The following is a 19,536-nucleotide window of genomic DNA, read 5'->3' on the forward strand; positions in this document are numbered from 1 at the left end:
ACACAACAGTAGTGTTTTCCAGCGTCCAATCAGATCGTTTGAAGCAGAAATTAACCCTTTGTGGGCCGAGAGAAGACGATTTGTCGTCAGTTGCTCTTTCTGTGTCTCTTGTGCGTCGGATTTACGGGCGTACCAGAAACACAATACAAAGGTTCTGCTCCGGACTTTTGCTTGTGAATAAAAGAATGTAGTAATTGGGTTGAAATTTTAAGGCATTAAATTAATGAATGAATAAATAAATTAATCAAAATTAATGCGTTGACGTTTCTGGCCTGAGAATAACTTGTATAAGTTCATATGAATGCTTTTACAAGGCTTTATAGCAACATTTACAGGTAAACAGCAAAAGGAAAAATTCTAGACAAAATGTTCTGAGATGGACTTTATGAAGCTTCATTAAATTTGGTAAAACATAAACTGAAAATTTGAGGAAATGGCTGGAAAATCTTCCTTCAAAACCTTTTGTTTAGTTTCATCCGAATGACTGAGCTGAAAACAAAGGAAGCATGTTTGTGCTGCTGTTATTTATGATGCGTTTGTGTTGCTCTTCCTGTGGGTCTGCCATGTTTGTAGTTCTGTTTTCTCTGAAAACACCAGAGCAGTGGAAGGTCTGATCGCTCCAGCTGGTTTCCAGTTGAACCAGTCGGAGATTAAGCTCCTCTGTAATCCTCCTCCGCTCCACATGACCTCACTGTGATGTTGCGGCCTGCAAAGCCGCCATTGGAGCGCCGCGCCGTCTCCTTGGCGGCCGGCGGCCAATCGGAGCAGTCGGCTCGGGCTCCGCCCCCCTGTGGTGAACATGCAGCGTTTCTATGAATGGAAACATGGGGGAGTAATAAAAGAGTTTATATATTGATAAGACATCAGAATATTTTAGCAGATCTGCGTTTAAATGGAAATAATCTCATTCAGTTTATTTAATCCAGAGACTTTGTGTTTTAGCTCCAAATTGTCAGAATAAAATTTAACCCATAAAATGCCATTAATTATGACTACAGCTTATGAATATCATGTAGAGCCAGCTACAGTTAATGCCACTTTAACAGATCCTGAGAATTATCAGTTGTACATTTGATAATCAGTTTTGTGGATAAAAGTGTTTCATATTTTTTATTTATGCCGTTTAGTTTTTCTGCCTAATAATAAAAAACAACAAATATCAAATCAACAAAATGATTCAGACACAAATTCAACCAGGAAACATTTACATTGAAATTCTATTCTAATCTTAAAGTCGGTAAATTTATTGAAATAAATTGTATGGTGTATTTTTATCAGCCTGTGGTTCCGACTAACCCGGTTTAGTTTGGACAAAACTGAACTGGTTCTGGATAAAGTGACTGGAAATATTTGATCTTGTTGTCATGAATAAACCTCAACATAAAAAATGTAAAAATAAAATAAAAACATCATGACAGCGAAGCTTTTCCTCTGAACTGTGATGTTTGCCTCAGAATCAGAACACGGTATTTCGGAGTGGACGTTTCTTCAAGTGCAACTTTTCTCTAGAGATCGCCATGGTAACCGCGTTACGGGGGCAGATGCTCCGCTGCCAGCCCTTGACCCAGTTTGAGAATAAATTCAAGGACCTGACAGAACCAGAACTCCAACATCCGTCACTGCAGCTTGGCTCCAACTCTCCATCTAAATATAATAAATATTTAACATGCTTTAGTAACAGATTGTGCTCATAAAAACTCCTTAGATGAGTCCGAAAAGCAGCTCGGCGTTTTCCTGAGACTGGACACGGTGACGGTGGTCTGCATCCAGAACCAGAACCTAACATGAAGTAGCAGCTTTCAGCGTCTATGCACCACAGATCTGGAACAAACTTCAAGAAAACTGCAGAGCAGCCGAAACCCTGAGCTCCTTTAGACCCAAAATGAACCGTTCTGATCAATCCCTTTATAATTGGATAGATAAAGGGGCGGAGCTACAGGGGCGGAGCTAACAGGTGGATGTAAAATGGCGGGGCTACAGGGGCGGAGCTAACAGGCGGATATAAAGGGGCGGGACTACAGGGGCGGAGCTAACAGGCGGATATAAAGGGGCGGAGTTACAGGGGCGGGGCTACAGGGGCGGGGCTAATTGGGCGGAGCTGCCACCCTGATAGAAAACCTTCTCTCTCCTGTCGCCGTCCTGTTGGCGATGATGAATTCTACAAATAATTACAAATAACATTAAGAACATGAAACTCTTTTTTCCTACAATATTGAATGCATCACACTGTAACCTGCCGTTCTGACTGTAGCAGCTCTGATATATTACTGAATATATTGATATAATTACGTTACTGGAGTCTTATGTTACAAAGTTTTGCTATAATTATTTTGACTAAATATGAAACAGTTTCATGTTTCTCAGTGAAGCCGACACAAACTGAAACAGTTTTCAGTTTTTCTTCACTGGTTTTATTTTCCTTTAGCTGCGACAAACTGGAATTTAATAAGTTCAATAAAACGACAAAAACTGGATTAATTCCCTCGTTTGTTCGTAGAACGCGGCAATATTCATAACAATAATCAAGTGGGATCAAATGTTTCATTAACAGTAGTAGACATAGTTTAACTTTTTAAAATATTGATTCCAATAGCTGCAATTATGTAAAATTAAATTGTTGATGAATATGAAAGATAAATTTGTTCTCTCATCTTAACAGAAGTGGCAGAAACCAAACGGTTTATAGATTTATTTTTCAGTTTTAATTTAAACCACATTTAATAGAAATTGGATAATAAACGAATATTTGCACCAGCAGTGACTGTTGAACGTCCATCAGTCCTTCCCCTGTCAATTATTGGTTTATTTCAAATTAAAAATACTTTATTGATCCCAAAGCAAAATTAAATAATTCTTAAATAAGTCAGTATTAATTTTAGCAGAATAAAGAGAGAATAAAAAGAAATGTAAAAGATAACAGACATCTTATCCAAGAAGTTGGACCTGGACTGGCGCCGACCCGCTCAGAGGAAATGATAAAAATGTGGATTAATGAGATTCAAACTATTAGAAGTGATTAGTTTATGGATTTACTGAAAAGGTTTAACTTTCCTGGTCAGAATTACAGCTTCAGTTGGAATTAATGTTGTTTTTCCACCTGAGAATTTTGAAAATTTATTGAGCTCCGAGAAGAACGAGAAGCCACCATAACTCTAGAAATATGCTGAATTTGCTGCAGATCATATCTAGAAAATAATCAAACCACAGTTAGGTGTTTGTTTACTGCCTGTTTTTCATACATTGTTTGAAGAAGATTGTCATAACCTCTAATAATATGAGAGATGTACATGTTTTTTCAATATTTGTCCAAATTTATTTTTCTGAATATCTAATTTCCTTGGATATGAACCCATAACAGTTTGATTAAATGTATTGATTGATTGATTGATTGGTGAGCTGTGTTCCAGCGGTTGGAGAGGATTCTGATGCAGATGATACTTGACCCACATTTACAGTAATATGTCATTCAAACAAATCCTGATATTGAGAAACATTAGGATATAGTGAACATTAGGAAATTATCAGTTTTCTTTTTTTTCTATTTGTTTTTCATCACCGTCTATTTGTGGCTCTAGTGTCCCTTTTTCAAAGTAGGCTGACAGAAAAGGGGAAGACATGCGGTAAACGTCGTCGGGTCCGGGAGTCGAACCCGCGACGGCCGCGTCGAGGCCACGTTGCCCCTCCGCCACCACGGCAGTTTTCTGTTAATATTGGATCTCTGTTCAGGTGAAAACTGAGTTCTGCTTCATATTTTGATAAAATGATGGAGCTGCAAAGGCAAATAGGGTTTGATGATTTTACTAAAAGTTTGAGGATCATGAGTAATAATAACTGCAATAAAGTGCAGAAAGTACATCACTAATAATTGGTTCATTCAGTCCGTGAGGAAATGACTTTTAGATACTTCTAACCTTTTCATGCATGAATTATGATCCTTTGTGTCAGGATTTTTCTAATTTTTTTTATTTTCTTAAGGCATAGAAAAGGTTGGAAAAAAATTTAGTAAACGTTTTATTAATTAGATTTTTTTAGGTGATCAATTGTAATTTTCTCCAAATACAAAGTTGTTATTTGAAAAACACATCAGTAGCTTTGTTCTTTAAGGGTTACTTGATGTCACAATAGTTTTAGAGTCGTCTACAGTAGAAGGAGGGATCGGGTCGGTCGGCATGCTTTTTTGTCTGTCGGCCATATTGGATTTAACAAAAATAATTTCTTGCATTTGCAGCTGATGGCCAGTAGTTGATGGTGTATTTTACGATGCATTAGTGTCCACTTCAGTGGTCTGTGTGCTTTTATAATATAAAAATCCACAAGAAGCAGAAGAAAATGGCTTTTCGATAGTGACCACTATGCATGAAAGGGTTCATTATTTCTGTCAGTTAATCGTCAGGTTATTTGTAGTTGCTGTAGTTTCCATGGAAATAAGAACATTTCCTGGAACTACTTCAGGGTTAAACTTTTTCAAACGCTGTAATGTGTTGACAGAAAGAGAGGAGCAGGAACTTTGATTAGCCGCTAGTTTAGCCGCTAGTTTCATATTGAGCTTCTCTTAGTCTAAGTTTCAGTAGCTGTTTGTTTGACTTCAAGTTATTAAATAGGAGGAGTTGTCTTAAAATTCAGTCAGTTAGCTTCACTTTGTGTTCCTGTTAGCTTAACTGTGTGCTGCTGTTAGCTTCACTTTGTGTTCCTGTTAGCTTAACTGTGTGTTCCTGTTAGCTTCACTTTGTGTTCCTGTTAGCTTCACTTTGTGTTCCTGTTAGCTTCACTTTGTGTTCCTGTTAGCTTAACTGTGTGTTGCTGTTAGCTTCACTTTGTGCTGCTGTTAGCTTCACTTTGTGTTCCTGTTAGCTTCACTTTGTGTTCCTGTTAGCTTCACTTTGTGTTCCTGTTAGCTTCACTTTGTGTTCCTGTTAGCTTCATTTTGTGTTCCTGTTAGCTTAACTGTGTGTTGCTGTTAGCTTCACTTTGTGCTGCTGTTAGCTTCACTTTGTGTTCCTGTTAGCTTAACTGCGTGGTGCTGCTAGCATAGCTTGTCTATAAATATTTAATTTCCCTCTGAGCAAATGTTAGCTTCACTCAGTAGTTTATATCTTGACTTCAAATAGCTGTTAGCTTGAGTCTGAGTCATACATGAACATTTCTATCACATGCTTCAAAATACAATCAGTCTGATGTTTATCAGCTTCAGGTATGTTGTAAATGCTCTGGACTTCTCCACTCCAGCTCATACTAATAAATAAATATTTATTTATGCTAACGTTTACGTCTGGCCTTCCTGTCTTATTTAAAAGCGTCTGCGTATTTGAACGATTCCAGCGTTATGGATGAAATGAGCTCATTCGCTCGTCTCTGTTGGCAGAAACATGCAGGCTTGAGTTCCTTACAGATGTTGAGGCTTAGCGCTGTGAGAGTTTTCATTAATTAAACTCGTGATGCATGAGCCTCTGAAGGCCTTTCACACTGGATGCAGCAGAATTACAAAGTGTTGTGCTCAGAAAAAACATGTTCATTTATTATTTGGAAATTAAATGCAATGCAGCCTTTGAGGATTCTGCTGGCCTGCTAGGTTTCAATTAATATGAACCAGAATGAACTGAAGAGGAAGTGCTGATTAAAGGTTTCCTGTTGAGGGCAATGTGGCTTATTCCCACTCGGAGGCCGTTAATCTACCAACATTTGCCTCCAGAGTGAGTCTGTTGCCAGAAATGTTGCTCTTTGCTTTGAAACATCTGGTTCCTCTCCATGCCTGTCCAGTCTTTGTGACAGAAACATTTCCAAGCAACTGAATTTGTTGTGGCAATCTGCCCAGGGTGTTCCCCGCAGTCCTGCAAAGACGAGCCGGTTCAGGCAATTATTGGACAAAGGAATTCATTTGACTTTATTGTAAATGAAATATGTAGGAGATTTCCTTCAGGCAGCTGATCAACACGATGCAGCAATAGGTGGAGGAGGGGCAGCTCTGTGTAAAAAAGATTCCAGGAAAATTTTCTCTAGCATCTTATTAAGATGGCTATAGACCAAAACATGTCGGAAAATATTTGAGGTTTTGATAATCTTGTGTTTGGTAACTGGAACCGGCTGATATTAAAGTAGTTTCATGTTTTGTCTATTTAATTTTTTTTAAAGTTTTGTTGGAGTGTAAATATTAACGTCCAAAATAAATCGATGGCATCCGGCAACAAGCCAGTTGCCAATAATTGTTTATGAGCTGAACCGAGCAGCTCAAGGAAACAGAAGTTTGCAGTTTTATCGTTGCTATAGCAACAAGGCCATACTAACTTTGTTCCACAGTTTTAACCATTTTTATGAGTTTAAGGACTTGAGATCTGATGCGGTTTATCTGCCTGGTTTTAGTCAGAACGGCAGCAGCAGCTGGAGAACATCGATTTGTCCAGTTATTGATCAATCATTGACTAAATTAGTTGATGATTATTTCAATAATCAATTAATGTGATTAATGGTTTCAGCCTAGATTGAAGGTAAATGGATTCCACATTCGGACCCGATCAATACCACACCAATAAACTCCATTGATTGATTGATTGGTTGATGGATTTATTAATGTATTGATTGATTATTGATTGATTGAGGGATTGATTACCAACCTGTCTCTCCACAGTAACTGCCCCTGCTCGCTGGCAGCCGCTCTGGCCCGCGCCACCGCAGACAGCCTGCTCCAGTCCGATCTGTCCATCCAGAACCTCAACAAGGCCGTAGAAGACGGCGCCGACCCGTTGCCACGTGAGTCGCCGGGGAATCGCTCTCTCAAACAAATTAGGTCTCCCTCTCAGTTCGTCCCTCACACTCAGCCACGAACCTCCAGGGCCGCGTCCCACTTCTCCTCTCTGGGTGCATTAAGAGGGATTTGACCACTAGAGGGCGATAGGACGTTCAGTCACAGTCGGACGCCGCGGCATCGTGAAACGGCGTCCCTCGTTTATAGATCAGCGAATATTTTACTCACATTAATGTATTAATCTGTTTTGTTTCTCCTACCTAATCTTCAAAATGAAAAACAAACTATTATGCAACGCTAACATTTTGAAGTTTTGGTTCTTTGTTCTCTCTGTTGTCGCAAACACTTAAAAAAAAATGTTGCTTCCTTCCAAGCAGAAACTTCAGATTTTCATTCAAATTGAATGCAAAAAACCAACAGAAAATAAATAATAAAAAATGTATATGTGGATATTAAGAACAAATCTGCAACTAATGACGTATTTATTTGTTTGCAGCTTCCTTTATGCTGATGAATAAAAATCACATTTTATTGATTAATCAAATTTTCTGTTTGAAGGTTTAATTTGTGGAAAATGTGGATTTTTTTCATAGTTCAGTCACATCTGGTTTACGACTTCTATTTATTTTGACATTGAATTCAGGTTATATTTAATATTTATTTGTTAATTTAGATGTTTAAGTAGGTTCAAGCAGTTCCAACACAATCATTTTTCCCTGTGATGAAAAGGAGCAAAGCCATTGGCCAAAAAGTTTTAAAATGATCCAACAAACGGGTCAAAAGTGTTTTCGCTGTAAAGTCTGGAGTCTTCAGACTAGTAAATTATTGTGCACAGTCTCATTTTTGCAAAATTTATTATTTTAGAGAGCGCACATGTAAATTATAGATGTGTCATAGATGTGCATTTTGATTATTTGCCAATAATCAAAATGTGATTATTGGCTCCTTTGCTGCAAACGCCTCAAACTAAACAGCCTCTATGGAGACCCAAAGATGCCAAAAAGCAACAACTGTCAATGTTTTCTTTCTCTCCTCCTGCTTTTCAGGCACGGGAGACTCGTTTGGAAACTCGTCCTGCTTTGCTTCGTTTATCACAGCTCCACTAAAATACACAAAATAAAACTACTAAAAACAGAATGTAGAATTAAGACTTAATAAAATAACTGAACAGCATTCACACTCTTTGTTTAAAGAGTTTTAAATTTGTTCATGGCAATAAAATCTTAAGTGCTTTTTAATGTCTTTTGCAAGTGAGGAGAAAAAGTTTCTCCTGACTGGTTGTGCGTTGGTTGCAGAGATGGAGTCGGTGAAGATGGCGCGGTTGGTTTTTAACAGACTGTTTGAGATTTGCTGCCTGTGGCAGAAGGAGCTGCCGTTCCGCCGCCGCCCGCAGCCGTACTACGAAACGTCCATCCACGCCATCAAGAACATGAGGCGCAAGATGGAGGACAAGCACGTCATCATCCCCGACTTCAACACACTCTTCAACATTCAGGTAAAATTGATTTACGCCAGTTCATTTTCTTAGTCATTTTTAGAGGATATTTATTTATCAGATGTTATAAGCTGCTAAAATGTTAGTTGTTAGTTTTGTCTGGATTCAGCTGTGCTGCACTAAAACTAGAGAAACATAAATAACAATAAAAACCACAAACTGATCAGAGCAAAAACTAAATGAAAACCAAAACATTTCTCTGAACAAACTTGTTTTTCCAAACCTGACAGTTTTACAGAAAGAAGCCAAGACATTTTTAATAAACAATAATCAATCATCCATGCAGGAAATTTAATCCATCTTGATTTTTCCCGCCAACAGATTTGTTTGCTTTTCACTTGGATTTTAAAAGAAAACATGAAATAACTGATCTTGTTGAATTTTTTTTTCATCATACCTGATATAGCTGCTCCCAACGTTTTCTCGCTTCTTGATGAAGGTGCAACACTTCGACTGATGGTTTCAAACGTTTTATTAAATGAATTTTTTGCCGCATAAACGCCCAAGACCACCATGAACACTGCAATAAAATACACGGTGACAAATATACATCAGTAAAACCGTCATGTTCCCTTATATGAATTGTTCAAATGAAACTTATTACACATATACAAACACAAGAATATTCCACTCAATTGTCCATACTGTATGGATTGTCCAACCAGAAGGTTAGGAGTTGCTAGAAGTCCATTTCTTCCCTATTTCAGTTCTTTGTCTTTCCTATTGCCACTTGCGCACACCAACTGAGTATGAAACGAAACTTACAGTCCTCTATCGAAAGCATCACGTGACCAAGTGATGGCCTAATTACTGATGTGGTCAGATGACGCCACCAATCAAACAGTACCCCCCAAAATATGCACAAAAAATGCCCATGTGACTACGTTCGCTACACCTGAGCTCTACATTTTGATTTTCTAACTGGAAATATAAATATTCACCAAACAAACATGCAGATATTTGTTTGCATGATGGAAAAAAGAAAGAGCCACGATATGAAATCAGGTGTTGATCTGAGCAGCACTTTAGCAAGGCCAGTAGCTCCATGTAGCATTTCTACAGAGCTGCAGCTCTATAGAAATGCTACGCCCTAACCACCAGGAGTCTGTAGAGGCTATTTTAAGATCAGGGTCTATAGGTGCCGCGGTATTAAAGCTGCAGGTCAGCATGGCGTCTTCCTCTGCTGCTGCTTTTCCCACAGTGAGAAACTCATTGACTGAATGTCAGAGCTGAAGCTTTTCTCTGTTTGTCTCCCAGGATCAAGAGGAACAGGCGTTCTTTGCTGTGTTTGACGGACACGGCGGCGTGGATGCAGCTATTTATGCCGCCAACCACCTTCATGTCAACCTGTTCCACCAGGAATCCTTCAGCCAGGATCCCAGCGACGCTCTGTGCCGCGCCTTCAAGCTGACTGACGAGCGCTTTGTGAAGAAAGCCTCACGAGAGGTACCCCTTCCCTGACCTTTAACCCCGACCCGTCCTCCGTCAGAACCCTGTCTGCTTTTACTCACAATGACGTTTTTATTTTTTACAGTGTTGTCTCATCTGCAACCAACGATTATTTTTGTAATTAATTGGATAAAAATGGGCACATTGGGCAGATTTTTCATTCCAATGTTTTTCTTCAATATTAGAAATACATTAAAAGATGCACATAAGAAACGATTTTTTAATGAAAAAATGAACATTTTATTACCTAAAATGCAACGACAGCTTTTGATCATTTATAGCAAACGATGAATCTGCAGCTTAAAATCCTCCAAACATGAGAAAAGTTCAACATGCTGCATTTATGACCTGGGGATTATTTTTTTAATAATTAGATAGATTAATAAATTTATTTTCTTTGACAGAATTCGAACTTGGTGAAGCTAAAACTGATCCTAAAGTTCTGGATAAGGAATATTTACAAAGAAGGTTTTTCAACTTGAATACAAAATGCATAGATTGTTTCTACAGTTTTGGTTCAATAACTGCTGAGTTTTTTCTTTCCACTCCAGTTTATTAATGGATAGCAAATTAGTTGACAATCGATTTATCGTGATTAATTTGATTATTCGTTTCAGCCCTGGTTTTGAATGTGTCCTGTTTTACTGCTTACATTTATTGGCTAGAGATGATTAAGTCATAAGTCGGTTGCAAACCCAGTTCTCCCGTGTGTCTGCGGCAGCACCTGCGCTGTGGAACCACTGGGGTGGTGACTTTCCTGCGAGGCCGGACGCTGCATGTCGCCTGGCTGGGAGACTCCCAGGTGATCCTGGTGCGGCGAGGGCAGGTGGTGGAGCTGATGAAGCCACACAAACCAGACAGAGAGGTGACGCACGTCTCTTCCTTCACAGAACAAGCAAATCGGTTTTCTGTAAACTTAGCAAAGAGCCGCTGCTAAAGGAAAATGTCCAGTGGTTGTCAGGGGAAAGTCAGTCATGAATGGTAAAATAATGTCTGGGAACTCAGATAAGTTGGAACCTAAGATGCAAAATTCACTTCTTCCATGTTTTTGTTTCTCCATTTTGGGTTTTAAAAAAACTCTCAGATGTTCTTTGGCAAAAAGTTTGTTTTAGTGTCTGGAAAATGAAACGGATCAAAAACTTTCCATTGTTAAGTCAAATGCCGTTACCTAGCAACCACAGCTGATCTCCAGCCCCGTTACCTAGCAACCTAGTTTAGGCCTGATCTCCAGCGGTTGGTCAGCTGGTTTTCCCGCTGTACAACGGCTGCTGGAAAAGACCCTGAGAGTTTAGTTGTTGACTTGCTGCATTGTGGTTGATTGTGCAGGAGGCTCCATTGATGCTTTTCAAAGACGTATGGTTGTATAATTGTGCATATGTTGGGAGTGTAAACGTTGATTTGGGGGCATGGCCAGCAGCAGCTTGTCTGGATTTAAAGGGACAGAGACGCTAAAACAGCTCAGACTGAAACCTGATTATCTAAGAATAATTTAGTCTAAAAATATAATGAACGGGGTTTGAATAGGCCATAGACAGATCCTGACCTGTTCAAAGACACATAATTGTTCATCTTTTTCTCAGTTTTTATATTCCAGTTTTTATATTTGGGATCTGGTTGAAGTTTCTGAACCTTAAATAAAATGACATTCAGCGACTGGCTGGTTCAGTTTGCATTATACTGCCTTATTTTTAACAGCATATTGGCAGCAGAGCTTTCCTCTAGTTCTGTTCTTAGTGCTCAGTATCATGAGGCAGCTGTTGGGTTATGGTCACAATAAATCGGCCAAAAAATATGAATCTGATCCTATCCAACAATCATGTTTTCCTCCATAAAGGTCTGAAAAGCAGCTGCTGCTCCTGTTGCTGTGCTGGGAGAAACAGTCGGTAAACAGTCAGCTCACTGTTTACCGACCATGAAAACGCCACCAGGTTCTATAGAAACTATCATACAGAAGTGTTACACTGTTAGCTTGGTCAGCTGAACAAATTCTTTTAGATATTTTATGGAAATAAATAATGTTTAGAAATATGTTCTCAGCTAATGCCTATAAAATAACCTGTGAAAACAAACATAAATTTGAAGTAACATGGCTTCCAGGTTTTGTCTTAAAGTGTAAGTTATTTGCAAAACTGTCCAGATATCTAGAATAAAAAATAATTCTTTTTCAGCCCCATTGTTCTTGATTTTGAAACGTCTATCATCGAGGTTTTCTTGGCATCTTTCCATTTTAAAAATTGCACTTTGTATTTTCAGTCCAGAAACAGAAGCGCTCTTTGACCCCAACCCAAAAAACATCAATGTTTTGAGTGGACCGTTCCTTTAAGTGCATAAGGAGGCAGATGGAGAAATCGCAGATTGACGTTCTGCAGATGATGAGCATCTCTGTGTTTGCAGGACGAGAAGCAGAGGATCGAGGCTTTGGGAGGATGTGTGATTTGGTTTGGCACATGGAGGGTCAACGGGAGTCTGTCTGTATCCAGAGCAATAGGTACAGTAAAGTTCCTGCAGTGCATTGTGGGAAGGCAGTACTCTTCACCTCAAATGTCAAAGTACACATAAGAAAACTGGCAGGAAGCAGTAGCAGACTTTGCTGCCTTCAGTCTAACCCTAAACTTGATTTAAAGATTTGCAGTTAAACTGAAATTAGGCCTGTCACGATAACAAATATTGCTGAGCGATTGTCTCAAAAATTATTGCGATAAACGATAATATTGTTTGAAGACCATTTTAAGCTGATTTAATGGTAATGACATAATAATGCAAGCGACATCCTGTCAAAAATAGACACACTTTATTTTCAAAAGAACATTTAACACTGAGACTGCTAAACAACACAACCAAAACCAAAAATAAAATGGACTCTCATTAACAAAAAATACAGTTGAATAAAAACTAAACAACATCAAACCAAAGCGGAAATAAAAAAAGAGTGCAGATTATGAAGTCTGTAAACTATCTGACCCTTCAATAATCATTAGATTCAGATATCTGATACCCTGATCCAATAGTTCACTCCTCCCTCAATCCCAGTTCAAACAAGATATTTTTTTTGCCCAGATTTCCCCTCATGGCAATCTTTGAACGACCAACGTTCTAAGATTGTCGCTTGCATCCTCCTGTGGTGTGTTCCCACTGATCGGGTCCAGTCGGTGGAGCGTCGTGGCCGCTCCCATCTAAATCATTCATATTCAACCTGTTGGATTGTCTTAGTCAGTTAATCACTGCAGCGTTTGGGCTTTTCCCCGACTGGGAGCGAGAAGGCAGCCCGTTGAATGTGACAGGTAGCCAACTCTTCCTCCCAGCTTTCTGAGGGGAAACATGGAGGGGAATCCCAAACAGCTGACACGGCACAAAGTCCAGTGGAGATGATATGTGGAAACAACATTAATGTTTATTCAACATTTTGTGAGAGAAATATCCACAGAAATGACCAGGAGAGCAATTAGAGTGGAATTGCTACCGAAGTCTTATCCAACCGTTTTTCTTTTTGTTGCATCTTTTATCGCTTAAAATAAGCTCACTAACTTTCGCTATTGCTTCCATGTTTGTTCACTCTAAATTCATATGTGATATAGTGGGTTTTGACAGGATTTTCTGTCTGAAATCTGAATGTCGGTGAGAGAAATCGGTTCTTGTGGTGTGTTGCTCTTGCCGTGTGGATGGACACACGGCCCGGTCGAACCCGATACACCTACGATTTTTGTCGGCTAGTGTCTCTCAGGTTTTGAAAATGGGGCGACGATCGGCCGACAATTCTAAGATCGCGTAGAGTGAACTGGGCAATAAGGAAATGCCCAGTTCTCTCAGTGTAGAGCACCGGAGTTGAGCCTTTTTTCATCCAGAGTCATCAATAGACCGAGAAAAAGGCAGGAAGAAACGATCAAATGAGGTCGATAACTTTCAGCTTTGTGCCATTAATTGATTTATTGTTTATCGCGACAGGCCTAGCTGAAATCCAGATTTTCTGTTTGTCATTTTACTTTTTATGTTGTTGATGTGAAACAAGCGTCATAAAGAAAAAGCCAGATGTAAACAACGTGTGAAAATTAGGAATATGAAATTATGAACGCCAGGCCAACACTGAACCCGCTTCTCCACTGAAGTTGCAGTCAATGTTGCACAAAAAGCCGTTGCAGTTAGTTGTGGAGCGCTGCTGTGAGACGGCCGCGTTCTTCTTCTGCAGGTGGAAGTCTGATTACAGCCGACAATATCGTGTTGAATGATATGAATGAGCAAAAAAACAAATCGGATTTCAGCTGAAAACCTGCTGTGTGATTGGAGCCTGTCGCAAAAACAGGTTTCATTTCAGTAATGGCTCTAAAGTCAGTATACAAAAGAGATCATTTTGGCCTTTTAAAATAGAGTTCACAGAACCTTTTCCAAATAAAAGTCTATTTTAATGGTTTAATAATTACAAATGGAGGCTCCAGATTTCAGTGCAAGTCAACAGGAAACCAGATTATTTGACCTAACACGCGTTAAGCGTCAGGCAATCAAAAAAGTCTTCTAGACAATAATATAACCTGATTGTTTTGACAGGCGACTCGGAGCACAAGCCGTACATCTGTGGGGACGCCGACCACGGCATCTTCCCATTGGACGGCTCAGAGGACTACCTGATCCTGGCCTGCGACGGGTTCTGGGACACGGTGAGTCCCGACGAGGCAGTGCGCGTCGTCAGCGACCATCTGCAGGAGAACGCCGGCGACACCACCATGGTGGCCCACAAGCTGGTGGCCTCCGCCCGAGACGCAGGCTCCAGCGACAACATAACTGTCATAGTGGTGTTCCTGCGCGACCCGCGCTCCCCGCCGCCCGCCAGCACGGAGGACGAAGAGGAGGGCGGGGCGGAGGAGCCGGTGGAGGAGGAGGAGGTCACCGAGGTGGAGGAGGAGGAGCAGGAAGAAGAGGAGGAAGAAGATGAAGCAATGAGAGTAGAGCGAGACGGAGGCGAGGGAGGCAGCGCCGCAGACGTGGGAGGAAAAAGCCGCGGCGGCTGGCCTCTGCAGCAGTGCTCGGCTCCAGCGGACCTCGCCTACGAAGACCGGACGGACTCATTAACGGACAGAACCAGCCTCAGCTTGCTGGGGCCGTCGCTGGAGAGCCACATCAGCCCCAGCAGCTACCGGGGAGCGCGCCCCCTGAGACGCAGGCCGCGCTTCCCGTTCCAGCAGCCCGGCGCCGCCGGCTTCACGGACCCACTGTGGCCCCAAACGGCCGCGCTTTTAGGCCAAGCCTCCAGGCGAAGCCGCGTCAGCCGCCGATCGGGTCGTAGGTGGCCGAGCAGATCCAAAGAGCTGCTGGGTCTGATACCGTCGGGCCACACGCAGAGTTCCGCCCCCAGGAGGCCTGGAGTGGCAGTGCCTCACCGACCCTATGATGCCACCATCTGAAGGGAGGCCGCGCCCTCTGCTGACCCCAAGTGGCGTTTCTGAGTGACGCCGTCTCTCAAGAGCAAACTCTGATTGGCCAGATCCCACTGCAGAAATGTGTCCAAAATTATCATCATTATTAAAAAGTTGAGCAACAAAATAAGAAGCTGAGGGTTCAACTTTTTCAGAATAAGTTAAAATTTTTGAGTGATGTATTTAAAATTGTTTTGTTTTGAACTATTTTTCTTAGTGTTACATTATTTCAGGAACTAAAACGGTTTTTGTTTTAAAGTATCAACATTCATCCCTACCTACTTATAAACGCCTGAAAAATGGCTCCTGTTTGCTACTAAAACAGAAGCTCTTATTTTGAAATGTAAGCAGACTTTCTCTGTTAAGAGAAGGCACTATGTAGACGCAACTAACGGCGCTAATGCTAACACAAAATGTCCGCCGTTATCCCATCAAAGTGCTTAAACTGTAACTAATCCCAAAGTCTTTTCTGGGTTACAACAGCAAGCCTGCGTAACTAAGAAAATAAAGGACAGTTTGATGCCAAAGACGTCAGCTAGCAACATTTAAAAAAGAAAATCTAGTGACAGATGTTAATTTGGTCCAATCAGGTGTGGCTCTTGAGAAACGCGTTGCTTTGGAAACGCTGCTTCACCTGCAGAGACTCCCGTCTGTCTGAAGGTTCAGCCAAACCAAACCGTTTCCGTGGTTCTTCACTTCTCCCCTTTGCCTTCAACCACATATTTCTTTGATAGTAAGTAGTTGTGGCTCCTGCAGTCATTCTGTGATAATCAGTGGATGTTAGAGGACCGCTACTCTGTCCGAAACGTTTCTCACTGTAAGCTGAACACTAACCTGCTGCCGCTTTAGACCCAAACATCCTCTCTGTGACCTCTGACCAGCCGGTATGAAGCCAGAGCTCCAAATGCTGGACAGTCGGATGTTTTCACAGGTTGAATGTAACGTAAATGTTTTAAAAAAGCCACTGTAGTTCTACCTGCATGTGGAGCAGAGCGGTTACTGCAGACAACACAAATAAAGTCGGAGCTGTCTCACTTCAGGAAAAAGAAACAGAAATTTCAAGTAAATTGTGAAATCAGTCTCCTGGACTCCAACACCTGATATTAGTTTAGTTAGAGTTTAGTTCTGTTTTGGGCTGTGAACGCCTCAAGTGATTAGAAATATTAACTTCCATTCATTTATTTCTGTGCCTCTGTAGAGAGAAGTTATTTCCTGAACTTCTCTCTCACAGCAGCTCATGTTAACTCATTTTGTTCGGCATTCAGTAATGTAATAATTTAGTGTATCTCACCATACTCGTACGTTTTTAAAGACTTGGATATTGTAACCATGGCGACGGCTTTTTCATTGTAGACACTTTCACAAAAACACAACAAATCCAGGAAGTATTCGCATCTCTACGTGTTGCAGGGAGAAACTTTCCTCGGTCCAAGAAATCTTCCTCATTTTAGCAAGATGAAAAAACCCAAACCCTCATTAAAACCAAAATCTGTTCTCTTAAATAAAGAAAGTTGTTGCAGTAAAACAGTGAAAATCTCTTCAGATTTTTACATGTCGCCTGGAGGAAACATGGTTAGTGTCTTTTTAACAAGTCGTAATCGGTCAGAGGAGTGAATTTTGATGTTTTTTACGATCATGCAAACGTCAACATCGGACGAAATGAGTCTGGATTCGCTTCTAGCCAGAAACACGCAACAGTAACATTTTCTCTTTTGCAAGATTTTAAAACTTTCCTCAAAATTCGCTTGACGATCGAATGACAACATCCAATCTGCACTTTGACCTGAAGCGTAACGAACCCACTCCCAAAGCCAAGCCCCGCCCCTGGCCAGCAAAGTGGGCGGAGCCAAGAGACACGTGAGGGAGGGGCTGCGATCAGAACGCAGCAATCACTGGTGTCGACTCGTCCACTGTGTCGCTAAATTGATCCATTTTTCAGACAACTGACTTTTTTCAAAACTAGTGAGTGATAAATCCAGCCTAACCTCAGTGTTGGAGGTTTTATTGGCGACAGTCCTGAGCCAGCAGCGAGAGCCGCCATTAGTCACAGTTAGCTGTCATTAGCCACTGTTAGCTGTCATTAGTTGCTGTTAGCCATAGTTAGCTGTCATTAGCCACAGTTAGTTGTCATTAGCCACAGTTAGTTGTCATTAGCCACAGTTAGCTGTCATTAGCTGCTGTTAGCCACAGTTAGCTGTCATTAGCCGCAGTTAGCTGTCATTAGCTGCTGTTAGCCACAGTTAGCTGTCATTAGCCGCAGTTAGCTGCCGTTGGCTCCTCCATCTTCCTCAGCACTGCAGCCAGTCTGAACTGTTCCACTCTGTCAATATTGCAAATAAATCACAGATTTGTAAAGTTGTGTATTGATCAATGGTCACCAGTCACCATGGCAACGCTAGCCACTCCAGCTCCTGACCCGTCCAGGGAGGAAGCGCTGTGCTTTTATACAGGAAGTGATGAAGTTTTACTAATCTGCTGCAACCAAAAGAAAAATTCAACGTCACCGTTTGAGCCAAATAAATCCAGATAAGAAGAAAAAGTCAAAATAATCAATTTGGACAATTTATCAAACAAAAAGTCGACTTGGGCGAGTTTCACTTTCTGCTCTCATTAAACCAGATGCACTTTAGCTCAACTCTGAGTACAAAAGTGTATGAATACTTATGCACCTATAATGTTTAATTTGTACAACAGAATACTAGAAAATAAAACCATTAAATTAGTAGAATAATGTCAGAGTATTACGACTTTATTCTGGTTTGATTATTCCCAATCGTTCTCTTATCACTCTTGTTTTACTGTCAATTTATCCTTGTATTATTTTGACTCTATTCTCATGATTTTATAGTTTATTCCTGTAATTTTGTCTTTTTTATTTCTTATTAGTATGTCCCAAATGCTTGGTAGGAAAATGTCTTTATAAATGTCCGAATATATATATTTTTCCTCTTTATGGCCGATTTTAGTTCCATTTTTTCTCCGAGGAATTTCTTCAAATAGGTTTTAGAAAAAGTTTCCAAGTTCAAAAACATGGAGAATACAAAGAGGTGTGAATAACGTCTGCTGGCACTTTACATTCTGATTAATATTTTCCTTCATTGCCACTAGCAGATATTGGACCAAATCTTTCTGTCCATCCTGGAAAGAGAAATATTCTGTGATTTTGCTCCTTTCTTATGAATACAGAGTGAAAAATGTCCTGCTTCTGGGAGGTGGATGCTAAATGACGCTAATGGCTGATCCTGCTTCTCTCTGGATGATTTGCTTTCATATGAGACTGCAGACGCTGTTCTGCCGCACCATTCAGTCAGTGACCCAGCAATTATCCTGCAACAATTTGTCTACTCTTAAAAGCATTAACTGTCGGATTATGAAAGATTAGATTTCACTTACCTGAATAAATGCCTCATGCAGTCCAGATGGGATGTCCTCTGGGGTTAATGGACTTTTAGGTGGAAGGATATTGAGATATATGTATATATTTTTAATAGTCTAATAGTTTTACCTATTTGCTTTAACTAAAAACTCAGATATTCTTGAAAAGCTTGATAAAATTAATATTAGTAGGAAAGCGGCAGACTTTCCTCAATCTGGATTATTTATTGCAAGATTAATGAATCTAAAAGAAAAGTGCTGGGAAGTTTGACAAAAGTTTAATAACTAAAAGGGAAATTTAAAACCACTGATAAATATGAAAGTCCAACCTGCAGCTGTTTAGCTTAGCTCAGTTTGAAAACCCATTTCTGTTGAAGCTAACATCAAGCTTGTCCATCATACTGAAATTCACAGAAAGGGATTTTCTTCTAACTTTGTTAAACTTAAAGATGTTGGTCAATCAAGGAATGATGTAAATAAAACCTGTATGAGAGACAAATGTATGGGTCAGTAAAGTCTTGGATTTAAACGCCTTGGAAAGCAGCAGCTGGAAAAAGTGTCCCGCCGGGACGTCCGGGTCCGGGATGTCCGGGTTCGGGACTTTCTGGTTCGGGGCGTCCGGGTCCGGACGGGACGCTGTAGCTCTTTCATATTTAGACCGTTTCTCAGTTTTCCATCAGATTGCACAAAACTTAATGCAAATGCTGAGAAAAATCATTTGCGTAATTTTTCAAAGAATGAAACTGTAGCCACTTGTTGAGATGTTTTAGTAACCATAGTTCATAAAGACAGGAAAAGATATGAGAAAATCAATGAGCTTTTATCTGTAAAGTATTTACATATTAAATGTTGCAGTTTTTGGTAACATTGGCAATTTATTTAGGCTTAAAGAGTTTAACAAGCTTTTCTAGTTTAGCAAACAACCAGAGCTGGCAGGACTGCTGTCTTCCATCTGATGTAACAAAAAGGATTTATTCTAAATAAAAAAAGTTTATCATATATTGTTTATAGCAAAATGTAAAATAATGCATATCTGATTTTTCAGAACCACAAATAAAATAAATCTCAGATTG

The 19,536-nt window shown here is 40.3% G+C and overlaps 1 protein-coding gene across 1 annotated transcript; it reads left to right on the forward strand.

Moving 5' to 3' along the window:
• Positions 1 to 696: 696 nt before the first annotated feature.
• Positions 697 to 18,041, forward strand: LOC116728854 (protein phosphatase 1E-like). Its single transcript, XM_032577170.1, has 8 exons — positions 697 to 793; positions 1,706 to 1,758; positions 6,594 to 6,744; positions 8,035 to 8,234; positions 9,492 to 9,680; positions 10,405 to 10,548; positions 12,078 to 12,171; positions 14,223 to 18,041. The coding sequence occupies exons 1-8, from the start codon at positions 697 to 699 to the stop codon at positions 15,074 to 15,076; spliced, it is 1,782 nt and encodes a 593-aa protein (XP_032433061.1). The 3' UTR covers positions 15,077 to 18,041.
• Positions 18,042 to 19,536: the final 1,495 nt, after the last annotated feature.

The sequence above is a fragment of the Xiphophorus hellerii genome, chromosome 11 (genome assembly GCF_003331165.1).
Source record: "Xiphophorus hellerii strain 12219 chromosome 11, Xiphophorus_hellerii-4.1, whole genome shotgun sequence".
NCBI classification, from domain to species: domain Eukaryota; kingdom Metazoa; phylum Chordata; class Actinopteri; order Cyprinodontiformes; family Poeciliidae; genus Xiphophorus; species Xiphophorus hellerii.